The 17,702-nt window shown below is 41.4% G+C and overlaps 1 protein-coding gene across 2 annotated transcripts; it reads right to left on the bottom strand.

Annotated features, from left to right (window-relative positions):
• Positions 1–2,564: 2,564 nt before the first annotated feature.
• Positions 2,565–12,314, bottom strand: pitrm1 (pitrilysin metallopeptidase 1). 2 transcript variants are annotated; one of them, XM_058085290.1, is made up of 27 exons: positions 12,033–12,314; positions 11,478–11,583; positions 11,194–11,300; positions 10,952–11,103; positions 10,746–10,860; positions 9,635–9,731; positions 9,388–9,548; positions 9,104–9,230; positions 8,940–9,028; positions 8,735–8,863; positions 8,537–8,650; positions 8,271–8,367; positions 8,056–8,190; positions 7,782–7,920; positions 5,622–5,738; positions 5,420–5,549; positions 5,231–5,351; positions 5,089–5,165; positions 4,849–5,014; positions 4,686–4,786; positions 4,488–4,608; positions 4,366–4,416; positions 4,152–4,264; positions 3,397–3,522; positions 3,168–3,313; positions 2,825–2,927; positions 2,565–2,739 (listed from the first exon to the last, which is right to left on the bottom strand). In XM_058085290.1, exons 1-27 carry the CDS (start codon positions 12,077–12,079, stop codon positions 2,646–2,648), a joined length of 3,081 nt encoding a protein of 1,026 aa, XP_057941273.1. In that variant the 5' UTR covers positions 12,080–12,314; the 3' UTR covers positions 2,565–2,645. The 2 variants fall into 2 exon arrangements, with proteins under 2 accessions (XP_057941273.1, XP_057941280.1); XM_058085297.1 differs by lacking the exon at positions 12,033–12,314 and having other exon boundaries at positions 11,510–11,583.
• Between the last annotated feature and the right edge of the window lie 5,388 nt (positions 12,315–17,702).

Raw genomic sequence — 17,702 nt, 5'->3', positions numbered from 1 at the left:
TTTTCCTTAGCCCAGGTGAGACGCTTTTCGCGCTGTTTCTTGTCCAAAAGAGGCTTGACACGAGGTATGCGGCAGTTGAAACCCATGTCTTTCATGCGTCTCTTGGTGGTGGATCTTGAAGCACTGACTCCTGCAGCAGTCCAGGCCTTGTGAATCTCCCCCACATTTTTTAATGGGTTTTTTTTCACAATCTTCACCAGGGCGCGGTGATTCCTATCGCTTGTACACTTTTTCCTACCACAGTTTTTCCTTCCCTTTGCCTCTCCATTAATGTGTTTGGACACAGAGGTTTGAGAACAGCCAACCTTTTCAGCAATAACCTTTTGAGTCTTGCCCTCCTTGTGCAATGTGTCAATGGTTGCCTTTTGGACAGCTGTCAAATCTGAAGTCTTCCCCATGTTTGTGTAAGCTTCAGAACTGGACTGAGAGACCATTTAAAGCCCTTTGCAGGACACCAGGTGTCTTCAAAATTGAACCCTTTCACAATATTCTAATTTTCTGACCCACGGAATTTCGGATTTTCATTTGTTGCCACCTATAATCATCAAAATTAAAGAAATAAACATTTGAAATGCATCAGTCTGTGTGCAATGATTAAATATAATGTAAAAGTTATACCTTTTGAACACAATGACTGAAATAAATCAAGTTTATGAAAATATTCTAATTTTCTGGCCCTTACCTGTATATATATATATATATATATATATACATTGAAATATACATCCATTTTGTTCCTTCACCCATTCTTTTGTCTATCAAATTCACTTGCACCTAAAATGGGCCAGGCTTCGGTTCTCACCGCTAGGCTTGTTAGCATTAGCGAATATACACATGTATATACACAGACTTTCTTTTCTTACATAAACAACTAACATGCAGTACATAGGCATCAAACGTCACTCTACATTTTACATTCTACTACATTTCACTCTACTTTTTCACCAACCTGAAACACATGAAAGAGCGGGAACAGTTGGTAGTCTCTCCAACAACCAAGCCGTAACGCCCCCCTGTGGCGCCACTGTGCAACAGCACCGAGCAGCGAAAGTGCCCTACTTTCAACCACAAATTATAGGAAGATTAAATGAAAACCCCTTTGTTTTTGGTGTTTTTTTCACACCTTTACATCAACGTATTATAAAGTGCATTTGTCTTATTTCTAGTCAGCCTGTCTAGGTTGAGGATTTATTAATGCACAGCCATCAATATAAAGTGATATGCCATATAGTCTTAGTAAAGTAATGATTATATGATTATTTCTCTCCCTTTCCACTAAATACCCAAGAAGATACATGCACACACACAGGTCCAGCATAAGCTCTGCACACTGCACGGTATGGTACGGAGCTCACCTTGAACAGACTGCTTCCACAGTTCAGCTGTCGTTTGGATCAGCCTCGCACCCACCTAACCTCTGAACTCTGACACGGCTCTGACCCCTCCACACGTCTTCGTTGCAGACGTTAATCAGTCAGAATGATTGTTTGTACAGTTTGAAATAATTAAATGAACACGACTAACCTATCTGGCTGCTATTCAACTATGCGATACACTCGTTAGCCACTTGATTTCATTCAAAGCTAATGGGTGGTTGTCGCTTGTATTCGCATTAGCTTGAATACTGTACGATTCCATTTTGTAGCCTAAAAAAACGGTTCTCAAAAGTAATCTGTGACCACATGAACACCATATTACTAATCACTTAAAAACACATGACTTACTATTGTTTGTAAATGTTGAAATTAAATAATTTTTTTCCGGGTTGTAGAGATAGCCGATTAGCATGACGTCGATATTTTAGCTCTATGCTAGTAGTACCTAATGTTAGCATCAGTTTGAATACTTTCAACATCAAAATGGCGAATAAAACAGTTCCTAATGTCACACATAAAACGCCCCCATATTACATTGAGCACATGAAAACATTTATGATGTAAAAAGTAATTTGAAAAATGTATTTGTCCCAAATCTGGCTGCCTGCAGCTTACATGACTCCAGTGAACTTTGTGTGCATATTAAAACAGCTGTCAGACATAGTAATCTTGCCAAGTATTCTGTTTAAAACTGCAATAACTTACCATGTTTTCAGACAGGCAGTGAACTAACTCACCGGGGGGGTATGACGTGTAAGAATAGACTTCAGTGTGCAGCAAACAAAGGGCAGCAATGTGACAGACATTAGGCAAGAATCAACTTGTGACATACCGTGTCCTTCTTCTTCTATTACTACTTCTGTGGTATTTGGGCCATCCAAGGCCAGCAGCAGGTCAACTTGCAGGGAAAGCAAAGTGCTGTCACTCAGCAAAAGGGTCAAACAAAAAACGTAACCCCTTTTCAAAACAGTGGCCTTTGGTGACGGTAAGTTGATGCCGACCTCCTCTCAAGGGTCCACACAGGACACAAATGGCACCCCCCACGTCGAAACAATGTGGTCTGCCATGTGACCTTGGCCAGTTGCCATGACACTTTGAGAAAAGGATCCTGATGATTACGACTTCTTACTGTACTACTTTTAATCTAAACCACCCAGCAAGATACTAAAATAAGATTGAGGCTGTATGCATATTCCAACCTGATCATTTATTTGCCTTATCTAGATAAATATGTGCATAATGTTTACATGTGTACCATACATCAATGCATCATTTGACCACCCATGATGGATCTTTCTTGATGGCGTCGTTCTCTGGGCCCAGGATGGACACGCCGCAAGTCTTGTGACCGGCACTGAGGTACCTGCACAGGAACAAAAACATGGTCACCTCCATCCAAATGTCCCTGTTGCTGTTGTCATTCTTATTTATGGTGTGTTGCTTGAAACCTCTCAGCCACGTCCAGAAGGTTTTTATGTGTGACGGCAAAGAGCCTTTCCCTGTGATGCTGCTTCATCTCGTCTGTGAGTCCACTCAGGAAGACGGACATTCCTACGACAACATAGTCACAAACGACAACAATGGATGACTATTTCTTCTTGTTTTTGATCTTTTCCTCCATTCTGGAAGTCACCATTGTCTATCCATCAATCAACACACTGCCGTGTGTGTAGCCCCGCCCCTTTAGCTACCTAAACACTTCACTTGGTTCGAGAAAAGTGGCTAGTTATGAATTATTTTAGCACCCTGGACAGTGGAAGTGCAAATTGATGACATAATCTGACATCTAACCTTTGCTAGAGGGCGCCACAGGCGAGTCAACGGAGGAGAAGACGGACAGCTTGGCTTCGTCGATGTCCTGCTGGCTGAACTGACCTGACATTGCCCACTCCACACCTTTCTGAAAGGCAGAGAGCGTCTGCACAGAGTTTGGATCCCTTTGTGAGCAGAAGAGTGGGGAAAAAAAAACTCCATTAAACCCGGCTCTTGCCATCATTCCACGAGACCACAAGCTACCTACCTGTAGGAGTAAAATGAGAAGAGGCCACCTCCTCCCATTCTGGCTCCGCCCCCGTAGGCCCCGCCCTTCTCTCGGATCACTCCGTGGAGGAACTTTGCCGTCATCATCCTTGCCAAGACACAGAGACTGATGGGAAAGAATTGCGACAAGTTAACCCAAGGACGTTAGTGCTGGCAAAGGATTAATATTTTTAATCAGATTAGCTACAGGGTTGCTGTGGATTAATTTCAATTTATAATTCCAGCCATTTTTCAAAAGACAACCCCCTTAGTACCTGCCATTTTGGACATTTTTGACAGATTTTCCAAGGCACACAGAGTAGGGTGTTCTATGGCTATACAAACAACCAAAACAAAGATTAGACTCTTGTTTTCTTTGGTAAACAGCAGTAAAACATAAGTAAGTTTCAGGGAAATATCAGTTCCCAACAAAAAAAGGGAGAAAAAGTGTTTTTTTCTGAAAAGATACATTTCACTTTGACACAATTTTGTTGCTTTTGTGACAGCTCAAATATCTAAACAACTATACCACAACATACACAATGCAAAAAAAGGTTGTTTTACATCGAATAACACTTTAAAAAAATATATAGCACCATTAATTATTTACAATTTTCACATTTGGAACTAAACTCCTGAATGCTCCTGAATGAGCTAATAATAATGAGCTATCCACATTAAAGCGTCATTTTGACAGCCCTAGTTCCTACTATTGTGTCAGTAACTGTCAGTGTCAGATAGAAATGTTGTCATCACCTGGCGTAGTGCTCGTGGCTGTAAGGAACTGTGCGCACAGACTCGCTGACAAAGTTGACTGGGAATGGCAGCTGGAAGAACGTCTTCATATAACAAGGATGGAAATTTGGCTCCTGGGGAAGACATGTCTGTGTTAAGCGTGTTAAGTCTCTCCTTAGGCATGTGTGTTTATGAATAACATTAAGAGAAATATAAAAAGACAATAGAAACGTACATGGACAAGCTTCCTGCTAGGTCCGGACTCACCGAGGACATCTAGTGGCCTCTAGTGGAGAAACAAAGTCAAAGCAAAGTCAGGTCCATCACCTTCATCCAGTGACTCCATCACACTCACACCTTGATGATGTTCGGTCGCACAGCTTTGAAGTGTTTCCTGTTAGCGGCTACGTCCTTCATGAAGCTCTCCAAATATGTTGCCGACTTGGACACCTGTTGAGGCGTGGCATTGATGGCGCACCTGAGACCACAAATAAAAGGTGTGAAGTCCTGAAAGGAATCAACCGTTTCACTGCCAGAGGAGAGGGGTGAGCCCACCTCATGTTGTCAGGATTGAGGATGTGTTTCTTGATCCTGGGCAGCATGCGGATGACCTGAGTGAGGTCTGACATCTCTGCTATCCTCTTCATGAACCGCACCTGAAAGCAGCGTTTCTTTTACCTCATCAGTTGATGATAATGATAAATGATTTCTCCAATACCTGTTCCATCCCATCAAAGGTCTCATGGTGTTCCCCTGCCGGAGTCAGGTGACGGGCCGACCTTGTCATGGCGTACATGTGACCAGAGTAGGAGATCCCATTGGCCAGTTCTTGTGCTGACATCATTACCAGCACCCTCAAACGCTCCTCGTTGTCGAAATGCGGGCTGAAAGAAAGCCGGTGATGAGTTCAGTGTCTTGAATGAAGATATGTTTGTGTGCGTGTTGTCAGTGGATATACCTGGTGAAGATGTCCCGCCATAGCTCGAACATGTGAGGTAGGTTCCTGTCCAAGCAGGAGGAGAACAGGAGGACACCCTGAGACAGAACCACAGTTTAAACATCACATTCTGTCATGTATTAGGCACTTAAAGCATTAAAACCTGCTCAAACATGTCCAAGTTGGTGCAGTCAGAAATGACTTGGGGGGACACAGACATGCCCCCCGTCCTCAACTCCATCTGCTGGGCTTGCTGCCGATAGTCCAGAGAACCACAGCCCATCCTGAAAAGAAAAACACAATTTAATGTTGTCATGGGTACACAGATCCAAGTTCTGTCAGGTTGACCCACTTGGTGACGACGCTGCAGAAAAGCGGGACATAGAGCTTCAATTCCTCTGGAAGCGTGTTGAGGCTGCACATTGCTCGGAAATAAACCAAACCATTGGTGGGCTGCTCACAGAAGTGGACCGGCACGCATCCTGTCAAGGTGGCATCGTCAGAAGCAAGCACTCATGTAGTCAGTAACACAGCCATGTTTAGAGTTGGCGTACCAACATTGCTCATGTGGACAGGCGTGACGGGTATGGTGGGCGCAATGTCTGAGACTTTGAGGGCTGGCAGACACGAAGCATCCTGTGTCTTATTTTGAGCTTCCAACAGCTGAAGACCTAGACAGGAAGACATGGATAATGTCCAAGTCAATGTCTATTATAATGTTCATCCATCCATTCATTCATTCATTCATTTTCTACCGCTTATCCCCACGAGTGCTGGAGCCAATCCCAGCTGTCTTCGGGCGAGAGGCGGGGTACACCCTGTACTTGTGGCCAGCCAATCACAGGGCTATTATAATGTTATAGGAAATATTTGATTTAATATATTATATTAAAATACTAGAAACAACTGTCGATGCGATACACCACAGTTGTACAAGTGCAGGTGGTCCTCAATTTATGAACGGGTTCCATTCCTAGACCGACTCACAAGTACTTATTCATAATTCAGATAAAGTATTTGCACCTAAATTAACATCTAAGTCACTCATGAAGATCATAAAATACACCAGAACAACATTAAACATTAATAAACATAAAAGCAAAAGCACTAGCAAGCTTTCTTTGTCAATAGTAAGACCACTACACCGCCGAGTTCCTCTCAGAAGACGATCCTTCAGATGCTGAAGGACACTGTTGCGACCTGGCAGTTATGTGTAGTGTTAAAAGAGTTTTGTGCTCTCCAACTCTCTGTGAGGCTGTGAATGTGACAATTTCTGACTCTGTGTGTGTGTGTGTGTGTGTGTGGTTGCGTGCAGAGGACAGTTGAGTTTGCAGTTGTTGTTTTGGTGTGGTTTGGGAACCTGTTTTGTTTTTACAAGTAAGAGATTGTTGATTGACCACCTACTCATCATCTGGGTTGACATTAAAACCAACTTTGCCCTAATGAGGGTTGCAACTCTCGAGTGTTGAGAGTAGTGTGGCTAAAGTGAGCTGTACATGAAGTATTGTGTCTATGAACCAAAATTTAGTTTTTAATTAATTTATGGGAGTTCATAACCACGAAACGCCAAGTAGGGACTGCCTGTTTCATAATTAATATACCAGTACAGATTCATTAGCAGGGCTCTACATTAAAATAAAAAATGCCTTGCCCATGGGGGATCCTTAAGGTGAGAACTACTTGCCCGAACTTGCCCCATATAAAAAGGAAAAGACTGCCATAATGATATCATCTCATTTTTGTGGCATCACATGAGAATCTCAAATAAAGATGAAATGATTATCATTTCTTGTGGTTGTTTTCCTACATAGATCATGACGTTGCATGGAAATCTGGATTGTCAAGAGACTTCTAGGCACTTTGCCTTGATAAATAAAAGTACATTCATGATTGAATAAACATTGTGCTTAAAAAAATTAAATAAAATTGTGGAGATGTATGTTAACATGGCATGCCATACTACCTTACACATCATAGTCATAGTAAGCAGTGATATTTATAAGTTGTGCATTCCTGCATTATTGAATAGACACATTTGTGTACTAGTAAAGTGTTTTGAATCCAGAAAAAAATGCTAAAAGGTCAAACAATAATTTGTGAAGCAAAGGTGAGAAAAATACACAGAGAAATGGAAGCGCTAGATTTTGTAGCTTGTGCAAAATCAGCACTTGGTATTGGATCTAATCGGTGGTGTTTCATTGTGACCACTTCAAATTGTCACAGCAATGTGATTCACTCACCTGTGCCATCATTTGATTTGCTGCCGCTAATAAAATACTTGTTTAGGAGGCACTGGTTCATCACTTTTTGCTGTTTTCCTTCACAAGTTGTTGAACAATTAGACCATGTTGGCAGGGACGCCATGATAGATGTTTTCCTAGTCAAACCATCGCTGATTGGTTGATCGCCAACAAGAACGGGTGTGGGTAAAACGCGGACTGTGGACTGCAGACCGCGGTCGAAATAAAGGATTCTGATTGGTCCATTTCAAGATTTGCAAGGATTGGTTTGCAAATTACCACCGGAATTACGCAGTCCGTGCTTTACCAACACCCAACAAGAACCGCTTTTTAAAAAGCTCTTGGCAGTATGGCATGCCAAAGTGGACTTGCCCCACGGGAATATCACTGATTGGATTTACTTGCCCCAATTTTGTTTTAACTTGCCCTGGGCCATCGGTACATCGTTATTGTCGAGCCCTGATTAGATTGTACCTTTCTCATAGATCTCCTTCTTGTCAATGTCAGACAGAGCGTTGATCTTCTCCTGGAGTTTCTTCTCCTCCGCTTTGGCCTGTTTCTCCAAGTAGGAGTCATCCGGAGTCATGGAGAGAGTCAGTCGGTGTGTGTTCTCCTGCATGGAGACAAGGTTTTTTCATTTGAAAGCAGCTTACTTTTAACTAAAATTCTACCAGAAGACATTTTACACACATAAAATGTCTTAAATGAATACAGACTTCAAAAAAAGGAGCACAATCTAGACAAATACCTTAAAGTAGTGTTGGACTTTCTCCTGCAGGAAGCGTGGGTTTTCTTTCAGGGCTTGCCTGAACTTGGCGACACTGTTGTTGATCTGTAGCAGCTCCACAGGGTCGCCATCATGGTTCCATGAGGACGCGATGTACTGTCAACACAGCGAGTCTTCAGCACTTGAACACATCGTCAAGAGTGAAGGACACAATGAAAGGACAACAACAAGCTCACCGAGGCCAGAGACAGGCCAAAATTGGTGGACTGGTGCTTCATTTGAATCTCGAGCTTGTGCAGAAGAGCCTCGATTCTCTCCTCCTCAAAGCCCTTCCTGTGGAGGAAGAGGAGAAACACCTTTTTTAAACAATATCTAAATCAGCCCATTTACAGCCTACAAACAAGTTAGACCAGGATTAAGTGTTATCTCTGCTGGTTGTGGCCATGCAGTTCCAGTACATCCATTATGATTCAGAACGTACTGGACATGGTTTCAGACTTACTCAATGATGTCACCGATGGTCTGGTGAATGATGTGCTTGACCTTCTCCGTGTCCTCCTCGGCCATCCCTTGCAGGCCGATGCTGAATGAAGCCTCTTTTGTGCTGCCATCATACCTGCAGGACACAACAAAGTAGCCACGCTTAACCTAAATCAAATATTGTTCTGGTTCTCGTCTATGAGCGTGTGGGCACACACACCCCACCACTGAGGAGAAGTCTGTTCCTATTTTAGGTTCGATGAGAGCTTTGTAGAAGGGAGCATTTGGACCCGATGTCATGAGTGAAGACAACATGCTGAGCACGAAGGCTTCAAAGGTGTTGGTGATGCTGTAGAGTTAAACCCAGGCTAAGTTTCACGTTTTCCTTGACTTTAGAGATGTACAAAATGCATCAGTCATCTTACTCTCCCAGCATGTAACTGACACACAGCGTATTCTGTCGGGAAGGATCGGGAGCCATCAAGTCAGGGCTGCAAGTCACATGGTCTTCTCTCTGAAGAGCACACCAGTCAATTTAAGTTTAAGGCATATTTAAGTTTTGCAACTCACAGGACTCTTTATAGCTTACAGGACTGGTCCATCTTGGCTGAGATGGGACTTGTGTATTGGGGTCGATGCGTTCAAACTTGGACAGCGCCTCCTCCTCAATCTGCTTCAGATGTTGCTCCAGAGGCAAGTCTCCGTAGGTGAAGAACCTGTGGAACAACATGACAACAGGCTGTGCAAAGAGTATGTCCAATGGCAAAATAAAAAAGTATGCCCGCATACAGCTTAATCTATGAAGTCATCAAATAGGATTTAGAATATAAATGAAAACCGATTCTTCCTTGGTGTGTGTGTGTGTTCACCTACCTGGCATTGCTGGGGTGGTAATGTGTGGCGTGGAATTGTTTGAGCTGCTGCCATGTGAGGTCAGGAATAGCCAGCGGCTCGCCTCCAGACACCACAGAGTAGGTGTGGTCTGGATACAACTTGTTCTGGAGGTGCTGAGCATACACACGCTCGTTGTCGGACTGTGAGGAAGCACAGACGGGCCATCAGGACTGTTGGGACTTCAGCTTTTAAGACTCACGGTCGCTAAGACACAAGTTTTACTCACAAAAGCGCCCTTCATCTCGTTGAAGACGACTCCTTTAAACACCAGAGGTGAGCTGGTGTCTGTTGGGTTCTCGTTCTCCAACCTCCAACCTTCCTGCCTTGAATGTTCACACATCTCATCAACACGCCATATGTTAGGTTTAAGGATCGACCAATACATCAGGCCTATATTTGCGTTCTTTACTTAAATCGGTATTGGCCGATATGCGTGTGGGTTCGCCGATCTATTTTTCCGCCGCATGATTTACAGACAGGCATCTGCCAGGCAGCTTTGTGTTGCCGGAGGACCCTGCAACACACGCAGTCGCAGTACCCCTCCCACACTGCAACAGTGGTGAATCACAACAAGGGTACGTTTTCAACTTTTAATTAGCCTCTAATAGTTAAACTTAGTTGAAATATTGCCACCTGCTTTGAAATAGGAAACATGAACGCCAAGTGCATGCAATATATGTGATTGAAAATATAGTTTAGTTTGTGGGTCTGAAAACCAGGAATGCTGCTGAATGCTTCATCTTTAAAAGTGCCATTTTTAAACCATTGGAATTAGGGAGCTGTTGATGTAGTTGGAGGCTAATATGTACAGCTGTTACCAACACCGCTTTAATGGCAACCTTGGCAATTCAGTCCCATGGTGTTTGGAGGAGTTTCATTCAGCCATGTTCATTCAGCCGTGTCTGCTAATCAGAGGTCTTTATCGTGCACAAGACAAACTTTAATGATGAGAGAAATGTTTTATATATCGTACTAAATTGTGTCAGTGTGATGTTTTTGTGTGTGTGGAGGCGGAGGAGCAGTCATCACATCGATGCTAGATAAAACTTAAACTACAACAGAAATGTTTTGCACATGGTTGAATATGTATTCCTTTTAAAGTTGATAATTCCGTTTAAATGTGTGTTTAAGAAAGCTGAATCCTACTATGTTCAGTGTTTACATTTCAATAAATATTTGTTTAAACTTGAGACCTGTAATATTTGTTATCATTTTTTCATGTATTGGCCACAAATATCGGCCATCGACTAAGGGTGATGGGAAAAAAATCGGTTTCGGCCCCAAAAAAAACCATATCGGTCCATCCCTAGTTAGGTTCAGTGGTTTCCAACACTCACCAGAAATCCTGCTCTCTTAAACACGGGAAGAAGACAGCATCCAGATAGACGGAAAGAAGATTCTGGAAGTCTTTCCCGTTTTGGGTGGAGAAGGGATACATGGTATAGTCGCTAGCTGTGTGTGACGAGACAACCATGTCACTTTTTCCACGAATACACTTTTCACCTCGCCGTACATTTTATAGTTTGCGTTTCCACGAGAGTACCTGTGAAGGCGTTCATGAAGGTGGACAGGGACCTGTTGAGCATCTTGAAGAAAGGATCTCTGCATGGATACTTTTTGGATCCACACAGCACCGTGTGCTCCAGGATGTGGGGGACGCCTGTGTTGTCCATGGGGGTGGTCCTGAACTGGATGCTGAAACATAAGTGCACCGTGAGACAAACAGACACTTAAAAGACACAGTAGCAACAAACATCAGGACCGATGGAACCGTTTGGGACCAACCTGAAGAGGTTATTGGCGTCATCCCTGGCTGCGTGCAGATACTGAGCTCCTGTTTTATCATGAGTCAACTTGACTGCGGTGAGGAATAAGTCTGGTACTGCTACGACCTACGGATAAAAAGACAATAATATTCACAATTGCATGAATTAGGCAGCTGTCAATTTACTTCCACCACCCCATTTATCTAGCTAACATTCTATAGTAGTCTCCTGTGACAGTTACTTCAATCACTATGTGAAACAATAGAACCGATCTCAAGCACAGTTGTCAGAAGTAAGACACACCTCTTTAACTGTGAAACCATGGATTTGTTGACCTGCTTTGTAATGAAGAGTCTTCTCTTCTACTGCAGTGCTCCTCTGCCTCCATGAGAGCTGCCGGCCTTGTAAACTGAAAATACAGCATAAAGTTGCAATCAGTTACACTACGAATATGGTCAGGCAAACATTGTTCATTACAATATGGTTCAAATGTACATAAGAACAACTGTACGACACTAGCACGACAAACATTATTTTAAAAATGTGTATCTTGTCCTATACCTCCGGTCCATGAGTTTGAAAGCCATAAAGTTGCACTAAATTTTCCAAGCACTAATTTGACTTGATGAGGTCAAACACTCCGATACGACATTGAGGATGAAGAAGTAATCTACCTAACACATGTATACGAAGGGAAATACACCAGATTTTATATGAAGAAATTCAGCTTTTTTTATGCTGTTTATGAAAAATACAGAGCACGCACGCTCATTGTCATCGCTAAAATACGAAGTTGCAACAACTAGCAATGTTACAACATTGCTAGCTGCTACGGTATTATTAGCTTCGCTAGCTTACCGTACATTACGTAGTTTCTCCAGCACAGCCTTCGTGTGCCGAAACATGGCGACACAAATCACTCTGTCCTCAAAAAGTATCCTATGGGTTCAGCTCAAACATACACACTCTGCAACGATGTACGCCAACTATTTGCCCTCCCATGCCGTACGATGCTCAGAAGGGAGACATGTTGTTCCAGTGGCGCACTTCAAACTACCCGCAACAACTGCGCACTCCACAGCGCTCGTACATGCGTCCGACGCAGTTATACGAATCTTACAGCACGACAAATCTACTGTGCCGCTGTTTGGAACACGTGAGTGGACCTCGCATGACCATCGAGTGTGATTGGGCAAATGCGAAAGAACGATGAATGTGATTGGTTAAATGTTACTTTTGCCACTTTGAGACGTCAAATGTAGTTTTGGAAACAGAAATATAACTGTCACTCCCTGCGTTATTTTTAAATATAGTCAATTAAACGATAGATCACTAAATTCTTTTAGATCCGTTTTCTTCATGAACTTTGGTTTATTTATCAATGTAATTTATACTTTAGTCCAATAGATGTCAGTGTTGGATAATTGTTTTGTTGTCATAGTTATTCTTTGTTATTTTTCCCAAACTGTATATCTGTGTATACATAGCATGTATAAGTATTTTTGCATTAGACTCTCTGTGATGCTCACTTTCTGCCACTAAGGGCTTCAAATTAATTAAAATAATCACCTTTTTTGTGTGTATACTTGCTAAATATTCCTCACCGTTATTTAAAAAAATACTCACATTCAAAATTAGCTCAAATTATGTAATACAACTATACTGTACCCCAGCCCTGTTTGCAAGAGGATTTCCCCCTCTGGTGGTAAAACAGTGCAGTGCAACAATTAATCACAGTACATTATATAAATAAGGACATGTTGAAATGAATGGTGCAAATGTTGCTTCCTTTGCCGTTCAGATGCTCTGCAAGTAAATGCATCATTTTCCACTTTAGTTTTTCAATTAGGACCGGGACTGAAGCCAGATTTAGCAGAATGCTAATTGCCACCCAGCTGTCTCTGCTGATAATATTAGAGGCCGGTAAAAGCACGTCTGTGACATAGTGCAGACTCACCACAAAAGACTGAGAAGTAAGCTCTCCTTCTATATAGACCCTCCAGTAACATACATATGAGGGGTCTTTCAAGAGTGCTGACAAGCTCCAGTCTCTCTTTGGATGTCTTCCCTTGTGTTCCCACTGACAGCATGTGGGAGATATTCCCCAGCAGCATGAATAAGAAGCTGGACACTTTTTGACAGAGCGGCAGGCATCTTCCATCTTGGCAGCTGTCTTCAGTCTGCTTCTGTACAACCGCTATTAGTAAAAAGCTTTACTGTTGCACTCCCACACAGAAATTGAAGAAGACATAGAGATTGAGAATGTTGCACTTTTTGAGGGATTTTCTACAGTAAAACATGAGCATTTCATTTTATAGTATTTTCCATCCTTTTAATCAAATCAGAAATTAAAATGATATTGTAATTGTTGAAATTCAAGTTACACACGCTGTTTTGTTATTTTCAAACCTGTGGGAATGTCACACACTGCAGTAAATGCTGTGTATAGTCGGCTACATCGTAGGGTCATGACATTGCTGTCATGGTGGGTGCCACGTTGTGCTTTATGTGCTATTTCCTGCAGGTGAAGCCACGGGATTTTATAAAGGTCTGCATTGTCCAGACGCAGGCTTAAAGCATCCATCAGTGTCAGATGGAAAACAATATCACAGCTTCTCTTTGCTACTGTGTTTTTTCTTTTTCTTTTTTTTACAGTTTTCTTTTACTGCTATTTCACAATGTGAGTGACAGTCTGCTGGGCTGTTGATGGTTACTCCCCCTGAAATAACTCCATGTGTATTTCCGGCTGAGATATTGTAGATGACAGTGGCCAACCTGCTGGAAAAAGTGTATTAAAAGTCACTTAAAAGTGTGACATATTCTTTGTAGTATAGTGGCAGAGTAATATAACTCCACCATGAATAAGACAATTGTTGATATTACAGTGTTTTCCATACATGCATTTATTTGTGGCAACCCACCATAAATAGATTTGGATGGTCACAAATAGATTTGGTGCTGCAAGTGAGTTTTATAATAAGAAAACTGTGTTATTGATCTGAATACAGTGTTCCCTCACTTGATCCAGGGTCACCATTTGTGAATATGCTGTTTCATTGATTTTTCCATGCTTCTTTTTATATTACAGTGTGTGAAAGATGTTACAAGCCAAGCCTGGCCCTTTAAGAATTGCACTGTGGGAAGTTGAGTGTCTCTTTCCTTATACCTCTTTCGTTTGTCTGCACTGTTCATTGTCTGCTGCGTCCTGATTGGCTGTAGAACATTGTCAATCATTGCTAGTTTGCTTGCCTGCAGTGTTTCTATATTCACAATTTGCTCCCTTACAAAACTCACGATGTCGATGAAATAGCGTTGGAAACTGAATTGGACACCATTGGAATGTAGAAGAAGAATGTAGAAGAAGCAGCTATAGAGCGCCATTAAAGAAAACTGTAAATTAATCTTCAGTTCGAAGGAGGGTGACTGCAACAGGAGGCGTACTGCAACAATATGTTTTAACAAGGATACAAAAATGCTACAGTACAGTGGAATGGCACAAGAACGAAAAGGCATGGTCACAGGAGTGACCATTTTGGAGCCTATCCCCCACGATAAATGAGACAACACTGTACTTTATTGCGGATGTATTGCGTACTAAAACACACTGTTTTGTAGATGAAGCCCTTGGTCTGCCAGAGAATAAGAAGATGTAGCAGGAGGAGTTACAGGAATTAAAACATATTTATGGTAATAGTTTTATTTCATTTGAACATGCATCAGATTCCAATTGAGTGCATCCCATAATCAGTTCCCAGTTCCACATGTCCAAAAGGAGTAGGAAGAAGCAAAGCTTATTAAATCCTACCCCTCCATCTGGTACTTTTACAATCATTAATTGTTACATTTGTTCACTTCCTGCTTTCCTAATATAATTTATGTATTTTTTATTTTTATTAATTTTTATTTATTATTATTATTATTTTTTGTCCCGTACCGAAGTAGGAGGTGATATGAGCATCCAATGCCATAATGGGTACCATAGTAAGTTTCAATATAGTGATATATATAGCACATCATGACTGGTTCAAGACTCTTCATCCTTGTATTTAGCAAACATCAACTGCTTGTATTGTTTCTTGAATTGGCTCATCGTTGTGCATTGTTTGATTTCCTTACTCAATCCATTCCATAGTTTGATTCCACATACTGAAATGCTATGGCTAGCATAACGTAGTCCTAGCATAGAAGTGTTTCAAATGTACTTCTTCCCTGAGATCATATTTCTCCTCTCTTGTAGAGAAGTATTGGATGACATTTTTAGCTAATTGCTCATTTTTAGCCTTATGCATTATTTTAGCTGTTTGAAGATGAACAATATCAGCAAGTTGAAGTATTTGTGATTTTAGAAATAAGGAGTTAGTATGTTTTCTGTAGGCGGCATTATGAATTATCCTTACTGACCTTTTTTGCAGTACATTTAGCGAGTGAAGATTGCTTTTATAGTTATTAGCCCATATTTCCACACAATAAGTAAGATATGGTAGAACCAGAGAGCAATAAAGAGTGTGGAGTGATTTCTGATTGAGAACTAATTTTGCTTTGTTCAATATTGAAATATTTCTGGCCACCTTATGTTGTATATTTGTAATATGAGGTTTCCAGCTCATATTTTCATCTATTGTGATCCCCAGAAATGTATTTTCCTTCACCCTTTCAATGTCTGCACCGTCTATTTGTATTTGCTGGTACGTGTCCTTTCTGCTGTTACCAAACAGCATGATTTTAGTTTTACTTAGGTTCAAGGACAATCTAATTTAATATGACCATTTATTCTCTGACCTTTCTAATGATTTCGTCTGTATTCCCTCCGGAAGAAAAGGCAGTGGTATCATCCGCAGATAATACCAGCTTTAAGTATTTCGTGACTTTTGATATATCATTGATGTACAAGTTGAACAGTTTGAGTCCCAGTATTGACCCCTGGGGTACTCCGCATGTAATATATGAACTTGCAGATGTCTATTCTCCTAGCTTTACGTATTGCTTCCTGTCAGCTAAGTAGCTTTTGACCCAGTTCAGAACTAATCCTCTTATTCCGTACCTTTCTAATTTAGTTATTAGGATGTCATGATTGATTGTATCAAAGGCTTTTGTCAGATCCATGAATACTGCGGCTGCACACTTCCTGTGATCTATAGCGTTAGTGATTCCTCCGTAATTTTGATCAGTGGCATGGAGGTAGAAATGTTAGTTCTGTATCCATACTGACTTTATGATAGTAATTTGTTTACATTAATAAATTTATCCAACCTATTGTTGAATAGCTTCTCAATAATTTTGGAGAATTGTGGTAGTAAGGAGACTGTGAAAAAAGGAAGAAAAAAATAAAAAAAGGAAGAAATCCAGTGAACCTTTCTCTTCATATTAGACATTTTTGGACATTCTAACATGAAAGTATGTATCGCACCGCTCTAAAAATGACATGCATATGTGTCATGGTCCATTATGCAATAGACAACGGCATCGTTTACACCCCACAGATAGATTGTAGTTCAATGGGAAACATTATATTACTATGAATAATAATAATTATAATAAATGCTATAGGCCTCAGAGGGCATGTTCCATATTTGGACATATACTACAGTATTTCACTTCAAATGTGTTATTAGAAAGTCTAACTAATACCCTTATGATATTACACATTCCTCTGCTTGAGAATAAAAAGCCTGACAGGGCTCTTAGCTGCGCTATTAGCTGATCTGATGAACCAAAATGTTCTTCATTCCCTCCATCCTTTCATTAGCTCACAAGCTGCATGGAAATTTGGGACAGGGTCTTCGCTGACATCCCATCTGCCTTCCCTAAACCTCCCTCACCTACCTCACCCCCGGGGCCAATTAGAGTGTTGGAGCTGAAGCTAAATGAAGCGTGGTGGCAAACTGTGTTTATTTCAAAACCGCATCGTTCATTTGAAGAGCGCAGTCTGGACCCGCTGCTGAATGTGAATTGAAAAATAGCGCTTTTCACTAAACCGAGCAGCTTCAGTGAGGGGCTCACAGATGAAAAACTTTATAGGACTAATACGCCATGAAAGTAACACACAATTTAAAGGGGAACTGCACTTTTGGTGCCCATCATTCACAATCCTTATGTGAAACATGAACACATATTCTCTTTTCTGTACATTATAGTGTGAAAAAAGGGGTTAATATGAGCCAGCTAACAACAGACGTCATGGGAAATACCTATTTTTGATGCTAAAGCCCTCACAAAAACCAAAACCCAAAACACCAACAGTGTTCCATTTACATAACGGACTTATATATTATCCAAGTTATTGTAGCAGCTAACAAAAGTACATTTATAACTACAACTAACACGATGCCTCGCTAATTGCTCATCTTCACAGCATCATTCACAGACGGAAGAGTGGATACCTCGCTCTCCATTTTGCTACCAAGACTCAACAAGTTAGCTGTTAGCATTTTTTACCTGAGGACTGGAGCACACATCTTGTGCTGGAAGACACAGCCATCCCAAGGAGAGCGGACATCGTAAGCATCAACGCACCGAGGAAAGAAGTTT

The sequence above is a fragment of the Doryrhamphus excisus genome, chromosome 1 (assembly GCF_030265055.1).
Source record: "Doryrhamphus excisus isolate RoL2022-K1 chromosome 1, RoL_Dexc_1.0, whole genome shotgun sequence".
Lineage (NCBI taxonomy): Eukaryota > Metazoa > Chordata > Actinopteri > Syngnathiformes > Syngnathidae > Doryrhamphus > Doryrhamphus excisus.
The sequence above is the reverse complement of the archived record's forward strand: the minus strand, read 5'-3'. Positions and strand labels throughout refer to the sequence as shown.

Coding starts and splice junctions, on each gene's coding strand:
- pitrm1 (XM_058085290.1), bottom strand. CDS start 12,079: ATGTTTCGGCACACGAAGGCTGTGCTGGAGAAACTACGTAATGTACG. Junction 5,550..5,621: donor TGTCCACATGAGCAATGTTG/GTACGCCAACTC, acceptor CCACCTTGACAG/GATGCGTGCCGGTCCACTTC. Junction 4,609..4,685: donor CTCAATCCTGACAACATGAG/GTGGGCTCACCC, acceptor TTGTGGTCTCAG/GTGCGCCATCAATGCCACGC.